General features: G+C 33.1%; 1 protein-coding gene and 1 pseudogene across 1 annotated transcript; one reads left to right on the forward strand and one right to left on the reverse strand.

The window, feature by feature from the left end:
• Window positions 1–1,972: 1,972 nt before the first annotated feature.
• LOC114418408 lies at window positions 1,973–7,047 on the forward strand. The gene is made up of 3 exons (XM_028383725.1): window positions 1,973–3,079; window positions 5,862–6,401; window positions 6,697–7,047. The coding sequence occupies exons 1-3, from the start codon at window positions 2,174–2,176 to the stop codon at window positions 6,796–6,798; spliced, it is 1,548 nt and encodes a 515-aa protein (XP_028239526.1). The 5' UTR covers window positions 1,973–2,173; the 3' UTR covers window positions 6,799–7,047.
• A 490-nt stretch (window positions 7,048–7,537) lies between these two features.
• LOC114419455 lies at window positions 7,538–10,122 on the reverse strand (annotated as a pseudogene).
• Between the last annotated feature and the right edge of the window lie 408 nt (window positions 10,123–10,530).

Consider the following 10,530-nt stretch of genomic DNA (forward strand, 5'->3'; position numbering starts at 1 on the left):
TAGTCACTATATATGTGAACTCCAAGCACCAATGAGTGGCTGAAGTAATCAATCACAGGTGAGTGAGCTGACCCTTTGCATAAATTTTATTTTCATTTTGCATACAAAAGCATCTTTTATGTAATTATAGTTTTAGATTTTTTAAGTTAATCTAGAACTGTTATTATTGTTTATTTGAAGATTAAATATTTTACTAAAAGTAAAATAAATAATATCAATATCATACTAATTAAAATGTTCTTTCGATATAATAATAATAATAATAATAATCACTTAAGGGATAATTGAAAATATTTATTAAAATAATGAGATGAAAATAAAATATAGAACATATATGTTTAAATCCTACTACAACACTCTTTAAGCATGGGGTGGGATGAGAGATTCAATTCCTATATTCACGAGTATGAAAAAATATAAGCTCTTTAAACTCATATTTTTCCCTTAAGTGATTAGTCTTTGATTTTTGTTGAAATATATCATAGGTTAAAAGAAATAATACTCAAACTACTAGTTCAAATAAAAAAAATGATATATTTTTCTAATGGATCAATTAAAATGCCTTTATAAATGAATTTTGAAAATAATTATTACGAAAGTAAATCAATGATTCTAAATGACATGAGAATTCATAATTATGATTAATTAAAAGTGTAAAAACTAATGATATACTAAATGTATTTTAAGGCGACATTTGATCCAATTTATTTTTCTTTTATTTTCTTATTTTATTTTATTTAAAAAAGTATAGAGACATAGAGTGCCTCTCTTTTCCTCTAGTTGATTATAAAAAAAAAAATTAAAACTAATTTTAGTTTTTCTATTTAACTCGATCTATAATTTTGATCTCTTTATTTTAAAATTGAAGTATTTGATCTTTTTATTTTAAAAAAATCACAATGTTGGTTACCATATTTTAGAAATCTACCATTTTAGTTTAATATTTAATTTTAGTTATGTTTTATTTATTTTATTTGCTTTATTTCTTATTTGTAATTAATTAAATCATTTTTTATGATACTTTAAATGAATATTTTAGATTTAGGGTTTAATTAGACCAAAAGAAAAAAAAATAAAATATATACAAAATTAAGAATTTGATCAAAATTATAAAATTTTAAAAATAAATGACTAAAATTACATTTTTTAAAATAACAGAATTAAATATCTTTATTCTAAAATAAAAAGATTAAAATTATGAATTCTTTAAAATAAAAGAATTAGATACCTTAATTTTTAAATAAAAATCCAAAATTACGAAATAAATAAAATAAAAGAAGCAAAATTATATTAATAAATCTTGAAAAAAAGAACTGTGATATTAATAGTTGCGTCATGCCGTAGTAGATTGGAGATATGATCCAAATGCAATGCTGTTGGCAGTTATACAATCACAGATAAATGCATCTCAAATCTTTTATCTTTATAGCAAACAGTTGCCAAAGCATTTCTTTCCATGATAGTTCTTCCAAGTTTCTCGTATCAGCTCTCAGAACATTATCATGGTTTCCGTTTATAGGTAAAAACATCATGTGTTTATCTTTTGGGTAAAGTTGATATTCTCCTTATTTGTAAGGTTGGAGCGGAAAAAAACAAGAAACTTGTCTTCTCTTGTTTTTTTTTTTTTCGTTTATTATTCTTTAGTTGGTGATTTTGTGCTCAAACACGTGTACACCGCTAAAGCCAAAGTGGAAAGTGAAAATAAAATAATAAAACCATTTCTTAATTAAATATAACATATATTCAAGAAACTTGTCTTCTCTTGTTTTTATTTTTAAGAATTAAAGATAAAATATTAAGAGATTTATGATAATTATTTTAAAAATCATAAAGCAAATCTATTTTTGATTAGTTCATAAACACTTAATTCTGTATTTGCATAAATCGAAAGGTATCAACGGACTGCAAAATTGCCTTTAGCAATTAGCACTAGCATACAGTTAAACGACCCTTAATGGCTTGTTCAATTTAAAGATTTATTGTTAAGTCCAAAGAGTGTCTTTAGTTTTCTGTCCCATGTACATATATATATATATATATATATATTAGCCACCCTTATCGGTGGTACTATGTGCAAGCTCAAAACTTTACCAAATCTATAATCTTCCCCTTCTCTCTCCTCTCCCCATCTCCCTGATGGGGTTCTCATGAATTCAAGTAGTGAAATCAAGCTATGATCAAGCCTTTTGGGGCTTCGATTTACCATCTTTTTGTGCTAATTAAACACTTGAAAATTACCACCATGTCCACCATGAAGAACAATTTCAAAGACCAAGACCATCTCTACTCTTCATGGAGCTTCTCAAAGCTCATGGCTTTCTTCTTCCTCTTAATCTCCATCTCCTACCTCTTCTACTCCCTAAGGTTCGTTAGCCACTCCTTCGATTGTGATCAAACCCCTCACATTCCCACCATCACTCATCGTATTTCTTCCAACACCCCATCTGAAGAAGAGTCCACACCCCCCTTTGAAGAAGTTACCAACATTTCCCACATAGTCTTTGGCATAGGAGCCTCAGCAAAGCTTTGGAAGCAGAGAAAAGAGTACATCAAGCTATGGTGGAGGCCTAATGAGATGCGTGGGGTTGTGTGGTTGGAGCAAAAGGTGAAAGCTGAGCCTCAAGATGAGAATTTCTTGCCCCCGTTGAGGATCTCTAGTGACACTTCAAGGTTCAAGTATAAGAACCCAAAGGGGCATAGATCAGCTATTAGAATCTCACGCATAGTGTCTGAGACACTTAGGCTTGGGATGGAGGATGTGAGGTGGTTTGTGATGGGGGATGATGACACGGTTTTTGTGGCAGAAAATTTGGTGAAAGTGTTGCAAAAATATGACCACAATCAGTTTTATTACATTGGGAGTTCCTCGGAGAGTCACTTGCAAAACATTTATTTTTCTTATAATATGGCTTATGGGGGTGGTGGTTTTGCCATTAGTTATCCCTTGGCTGTGGCATTGGAGAAGATGCAAGATAGGTGCATTCAGAGGTATCCAGGGTTGTACGGCTCTGATGATAGGATTCAGGCTTGTATGGCAGAATTGGGAGTTCCACTCACCAAGGAAAAAGGGTTCCATCAGGTTAGTACTTTGTAATTTTGTTGATTTTTTTTCATTTATTTTTCTTTGTTGTTTGTGATATTGTTATTGTTTGGTTTGTGACACTAGTTTTAGTGTGCTACTATTTGGTTCCTTGGAAAATCATTGGGAAATTGGGGGAAGGGTGAAAATTGATAGAAAAGAAGGAAAGACGTGACAAAAGAAATTAACTGTGTCTGTGACTTCACATGTTGCCTTAGTCAACCAATATGATTGGTGGTTTGACATGACTATAATTGAGAAAGTTAATTATTGGAAGTGGTGGAGAAAGTGGGTTAGTGAGAAAGTTGGATGGTTTTTGGGTTCACATGAGATAATTAAAAGTAGACAAATTTTATTAGGTTGAGCTTAATTTTAAAATAATGATAATGTAAAGTTTTACTTTGTTATATCTGGATGCATTGTCATGTTATTTATATAATTTAATATTATATTAAAATTAAACATTTTGAGGTTAACTACTAAATCTTTTTATTTTTTATTTATTTATGTAATTGATGTTAGTTGTTTATGTTTAGGGAGGAGGTGGGACAATGCAATAATGATTTGTTGACCACAATCAGATGTATAGTGTAGGTTACCTAACTAATTTAAGATCTTTAATTTTAAACTAATTGAGGATAAAAGGGCTTAATTTTGCAAAACCTAGAGGGTTTTTTTTTTTAGGGCACCTAAAGAAAATTTTTAGTTACATGATTACTATGCATATTTTAGCATTTCAGTCGTGAATGGTCAAAGGAGTGGTCTATGAGGAGAGAACCTTGCTCGCAGTGAATGGGTTTTTTATGTAATTTTTTTTTTTGCATCTCTATACTATATTAAGAAAATTATCTACAGAAATATTAAACATATAAGATTACATAAAAATTTATAAGACACTATTTATTTATTTTTAATTAAAATTTTCTTTTTAGAGTTTAATTTTCTGTCTGTGTAAACTTTTAAAAGTTTTACATGCTATTGACCTTTGAAAATTTCGTTTTCTCTGTAAATGATAATCTCTCTATCGTGGAGAAATTCGAGAGGTAGGAGTAAATGATAATTTAATATTTAATATCTCTTTAGTGATAATAACAACAACTAAAAATGCTACCTGGCCATAGATGTCATGGCCCGTAACTGTAAGATGCAAAAATAGAAAAAGACAACTATAAGATGCAAAATCATAAAAGACACAACCGTTACATAATTAGATGCGGAAAACATAGATAGTATATACATTAAATCTAACTTTTTATCCTCATAGAAGGTTCGGGTCATTTTTTGGATGCATAAAGTGGACACCATTTATTGCTACTTACTTACCTAATGTAATTGAATTTTAAAGTCGACACTGACAGAAAGGTGGGACAAATTTAATTAAATTGTCAATTTATTTGGTACTAGTATTAATGTAAAAGAAGAATTAGATTAGATTCATTTTACAATATGGTCATCTTCGAAATCATATGGTCTCACATAATGCCTTCCTTTTTCATCACCGGTTCCAGCTCTGTCCACCGACTCAAAAGGTCAATTTTATATTAAGTTGTTGGTTTTTGCATCCTTTCATTTTCTTTCCTTGTCTCAATTTTTGCGTTTGAACTCTTTTTCTCATTCACAACGTTTTATATTTTTATATTTAATATAAAATGATAAGAAAGCTCAGTTTGTGGGGAATATCTATGGTGCAAACATCCACGTGTCACACAGTGCTAATTTTGTTGTGGCGTGACTAAGATGCAGTTTAAGCGACCCCACTTACATTCTAAGTTAGGACTTAGGAAAAATAAAATTTGAATATAATAACACTGAGTCACATACAACGAAACACGTCGCAGTCTGCACAATGAAGACATATGCCACAATCTGCTCCATGATTGGTAAACTATTGTCTAGTGTCGGTAGGATAATTAAGACCTTACCCAGTTCCTACTTCACCCACATAAATGATTGTAAAACTGGTTACAGTACATAATTAAAATCGCGTTTGTGAGGCCAAAGCTAACATGTGATTTCTTGGTCTACCAGGTTCTTCACTTCCTCTTGCGTGTTGATTGGTTAAACATACACATTAGTATTTCCATTTTTTTAAAAATAATTCTCTAACTGTATAGGTTGAAAATAAAAAATTGAGTAGTCTTATACAGACGAGCATGTATTTTTTTTTTCTTTTTTGTATTGGATCATTGCTAGCTGGAAGCTACTTTGGATATTGATTGATTCAAGTAAAGTCAAGTTGGGTGAATTCATTTAGGAGGGTAAAGTTTTTTCCAATACTTTTTTTTAGGTTAAATAATTTATTTGTTCCTTGAACTATTTGAGAATTTTTAATTAGGTTTTTAATTTTGTTTTGATTATGTAATTATTTATAACCGAATCCCTAAAAACATTTAAGCTATTATAAATGGTCATTTTTTTAAGGTTTTAAATTGTCAAACTAATACAGAATTTACTTTTTATAATTTAAGGTCACAATTAAAAAGAAGCTCTAAGGAATATCCAAAGTAGCTTAATTAGGACTAAGTAATTTAACCCTTTTTTTATACATAAAATTTGATCATATCATAAGACATTATTTAAGGAGAACCAAACTCATTACTCTCGAAGTATTTTTTTTTCTCTCTTTTAAAAACATAAATGGTTATAGGAAAAAAATTAATCGAGCATCCAAATCCCACATTTGAATTTCTTGAGACTGAGTAGTATTATTTGCAAAACATTTGTCTTGTCTAATTTTTCCCATCATTTTTGACATTGCTTTGCTCTATTTTACATTGAATAGTTTGATGTGTACGGCAATCTCCTTGGGCTTCTGGCGGCCCATCCAGTTACGCCACTGGTATCCCTCCATCACTTGGACGTGGTAGAGCCCATATTTCCAAACGTGAGCCGGGTCCAGGCCCTGAAGAGGCTGAAAGGGCCCATGAAACTTGACCCAGCCGGGCTCATCCAACAATCCATTTGCTATGACAAAGCCCGGACCTGGACCATATCCGTTTCATGGGGCTATGCGGTTCAAATTTTCCGGGGCACCTTTTCTGCCCGGGAAATGGAGATGCCAGCGAGGACATTCCTGAACTGGTACAAGCGAGCCGATTACACGGCGTATCCGTTCAACACGCGCCCTGTCAGCCGCCATGTTTGTCAGAAACCATTTGTTTATTACTTGTCTAAGGCAGTGTATGATGAGGGTGCTAATGAAACTGCAAGTCAATATGTACGGGTTCAGCAAAACCCGGATTGCAAATGGAAAATGGAGGATCCGACCCAGATCAAAGTGGTGGAGGTTTATAAGAAACCCGACCCGCATTTGTGGGACAAGGTAACTTCACATTTCTCTAATAAAAATGGATGGCTCTTTTAATGTTTATACATACACCTCATGTACACATATTTGACTATGATTAGTGATAACAAAACATCTTTTATTTGTTGAAATTCACATGGAACTAATTTGAGAACGAGACTTGCATCTTTAACTAGTCCATGTGAATTTCATCTATTAGAAGAGAATGTGGAAAGTAGGGTAAGTTGTTAATATTTTTGTATTTGACATTGAACTGAATGAAACTCAAAGTTGGTTAATGAAGTGGATTTTGTTTTGTTGATTTGAGCAGGCTCCAAGAAGAAATTGTTGTAGGGTTAGACGCACAAAGAAGAAAGGAACTATGGTGATTGATGTTGGGGAATGCAGGGAAGATGAAGTTGTTGAATTGTAGTTAGAGGTCCAACACATCAATTGATAATTCTTAACTCATGCCTTTGCTATATGTATTTTCTTCTTCTATACATATATGATTTACCTTGAGGATTTCTTGGCGGCTAGAGTAGACAAAGATGAGGGCTTGAAGTCTAAATTAGTATTTTCCTTAAAACGTGTACTATTTTTAACCAAAAGATTACGATGAGAGATGCATGTCACAAGGTCCAAATGTCACCGAATTCAATACTACGGTCTAAATTTTCAATTTTTATATTACAAATTAAGATATACAACTTGGAGAGTAAAACTCTTAATACATAAAAGAAACAAATAAAGTGACTATCATGTTCGAGTGAAGTAAATTTTTTTATAGATAGTAAAAAAATTTCTTTAAATATTTAAAACAGTTATATATTCACGACTTAAATTCAAGATTATTTACTAAAATAATTTTGCGTTCGTTAATTTATGCATTTGGTGGTACCATGACTTTATTTTTCAGTGTTTGTATTGACTTTGTTAGTTGGTGTAACATTCAGTTCAAAAAAGTTACAGAAAAACTAGGCAAGTAGATAAAAGGATTTAATGATATGAACTTTCAGATCAACTAAGTTAATTCTTTTTTCCTTTTATTTTCGTGAAAATAAATTATTAACTTCACAAGAAGTATTGCTTTCGTTAATCCAAACTTCGTATCTGCATTATAACGTATTGGGAAAGGACTTGAACAGATGTAAGCTAATAATAAGGATAAATTGTGTTTTAGGTTCCTTAAGTCAAAATTAACTTTAGTCCATACATTTTTAGAACAAAAGATCCAGTCTTCGTATTTTTTTAAATGCAGTAGATTTTGTTCATGACTCTACTTCATTTTGATTCGTTAGGAACAAAATCCACTACATTGAAAGGAAAAAAAAAATTACAAAGGCTAAAACTATCATTTTGAAAATGTAAGGAATAAAACCAAATTTAATGAAGAAAATTTGCCATTCTAATAAAATCATGCAAGTGAACTCATCGCTATAGGACTTGGATCCTGTGTTGCATTAGTGAGGAGTTCATCCAAGGTAACCCAAGCTTCAATGCCATCTCCCAAGCTTGTGTCCACTAGGATGATGAGATTCATATACACTGAAACTGAACCAATTGAACCAACACCACTCACCCAAGTGGGCTTTCCCCACCCAAAATCAGCCTCATACCCAAAATTGCACCAACTACTAAACCCAACAAATCCACTTCACCCTTCGATCCCTTCTCACCTATTGCCCCAAGACTCTCCTTCATAATTGACCTTCCCTTGTCACCTCTCAATTCTTCAACAAATTTATTATCAACTTGTGATATTGATTTCCTCAACTTTCCCACCAACTCCTACAACCCCATCTCATGATCATCACACACATTCTCCGCAGCCACCAACCAAAGAAGATTTCCCATTGCATGTTGGGGACAAAGAGCCTCATCCATTCTTCTCCGAAGGTTCACCAAATGAGTCACCAAAGAACCGTGCCTTGGACACACCCATGAGGAACTTCCACAACATAGCAGAAACTATCTCTAAACGTGTATTGTTTGCTTTTGCTGTGCCTGATGCTTGAGCCTTGAGTTTGGATATATCTGAGTTTCTAAAGAGAAACCTCCTTGGGACCCACTTGCCTTTTTTGAACTAGGAACTTCACGTGCACATTGATAAGTCTCTAAGCCATGGATTGTTGTTTGTGGGGAAGAGAGAAGATGCTATGAAGCTTGGTTGGGTCAATTGGTTGCAATTACTAGCCTTGGCTCTTTCTGTCCACCCTTTTATAAAGGTGCTTAGTGCAGCCCCATCAAGGATTCTATGAGAAATGCATATGCCAATGGCTATTCCCCCACATTCAAAGATGTTTACCTGAATGCTAGTCACATAGGTACCGGAATTTGATCCTTCAGAAACAAGATCAGTGGGAAGAAACTTGTGAAGTACGGTCAACTATGGTTGGACTAGAAATTTATCAATAGGACACTTCACTTTGGCTTGCACAAAATTAGCACCTTCATCATTGCACTCAATGGAAAAGTCTTATTTAATTTTGCCACCTAGAGGGTAGAATTGGGTAGTGTCTCAGAAAGATTTTTTCAGCAATTCTAACTCTTGGGGACTTCAGAAAGATAAGTCGTGTCATTGTTAGGTGAGGTGTAGTATAGGATTATGGGAGCATATGGTGATGGAATGAGGTGATCCAAAAGGGAAAGATTGAAGACTCTCGGGTGAGAGGGTGTGGGAGAGGAAGGCCTAACGTCTTCTCTAGAAATGATTTCTACTTCAACTTTCGTCCTCTTTTTCTTTTGGTTCTATAGCTTGTGTGTGAAAGATGGTTGCACTTGCTCTTGTAATTTGGTTAATATATGCATGGAGTGGCTAAAAGTTCTCCTAGCACAAGAAGTATATTCTCAATGAAGATGCGCCACTTAATTTGACATTAGGAAAAAGTTCATTTCGGGCATAAAGGCCTATATTCTCAATGAAAATGAAAACTTTCCAAATTGGTTTGTTGAGTTGAATGTGATGGTGATGGTACGTTGCTGGATATGTGGAGAGTATCAATCCAGGCCGTCGGTATTGACACACAAGGAAAGGCATTAAGATCTTTTTTTAGTGTTTTTTTTATCAGAAATAATTCTTAAAAAAAACTATTATGAATAATAAAAATTTTCATATATATTATAATGGATATATCCAAATGTATCTCCTCATCAAAAAAAAAAGAAAAAAGAAAAACAATGACTTCTTTAAACTTCCTTTTCTGTCCTTTTAAGTATTAATATTTTGTTCTGTGATCTGTAGTAAAAACAGTATCAGCACCATGACCTTATAACATGAATAGAAGGATTGATTTATGGAAGTTGGGGCTAGCCAGCTAGTTATCTCGGATTAGGATTCCTTGAAATTCTTGCAGTCGGTTGATCACAACCAAATCGTTAATAACAATTGACTAGTGATAATCACTATTTTGTATCACTACATGAGTAGAAAATAATAATAATTAATCACAACCAAAAATACAAATAAAAATCAAACCTCCCACGATAAATAACTTAGAAGATGAAACTTCAATTAATATTCATTCATTCAGGGATTCCCATTCACAAGGAATCCATTTCCCTTACTATCCTGATTCAGAACAAGACTCTTGAGGTGATCTATAAGTGTCGTGAGACTGTTGTAATGCTCCACTCGTACGGCGAAATGCTCCACTCCGCCGCCCCCACCTCCACCCCGAACCCGTGCACCTCCGCTCCAAACTTCAATTAATAATTTTCTCCTTCTTCTTCGCCGTCTTTGATGCAATGTAGTCATGATTTTGTTTCAACTCAAATTAAAGTTGGGGAGGGTAATGGGAAGGGGTGTAAGTAAGGCTTTACTTCTTCTTCTTTTTTTTTTTCCTGAAAAATTTGGGGTGAAAATAGCAATTCTCATCTTGAGAGAAATTTTTTTCATTCTCTCTAGCAAACAGAGGGTTAGAGTTATTTTTTTCTACTACTGGGCCAACCACAGTTCAGGTCCAAAACAATATCATGTATCCATTTTGCTTTCCCTCTTTTTTCCCAACCCAAACTCCCACTACTACTGCACCTACTGGCACTGGATTCCTTCCCCTTCTCACTGGATCTTGCTATTCCAATACTCGGTTTTGCTAAGTTAACTCCCAACATTTTAATGATTTCTTTCTTTTTTTACCAAAATACTCCAGATAGAAATATGTTT

Source organism: Glycine soja, chromosome 7 (genome assembly GCF_004193775.1).
Source record: "Glycine soja cultivar W05 chromosome 7, ASM419377v2, whole genome shotgun sequence".
Lineage (NCBI taxonomy): Eukaryota > Viridiplantae > Streptophyta > Magnoliopsida > Fabales > Fabaceae > Glycine > Glycine soja.

Excerpts from the sequence above, each read along its gene's own strand:
- LOC114418408 (XM_028383725.1), top strand. The coding sequence starts at position 2,174 with ATGATCAAGCCTTTTGGGGCTTCGATTTACCATCTTTTTGTGCTAATT. Across the intron at positions 3,080-5,861 it reads AGGAAAAAGGGTTCCATCAG|TTTGATGTGTACGGCAATCT; the intron begins GTTAGTACTTTG and ends TACATTGAATAG. Across the intron at positions 6,402-6,696 it reads ACCCGCATTTGTGGGACAAG|GCTCCAAGAAGAAATTGTTG; the intron begins GTAACTTCACAT and ends TGATTTGAGCAG.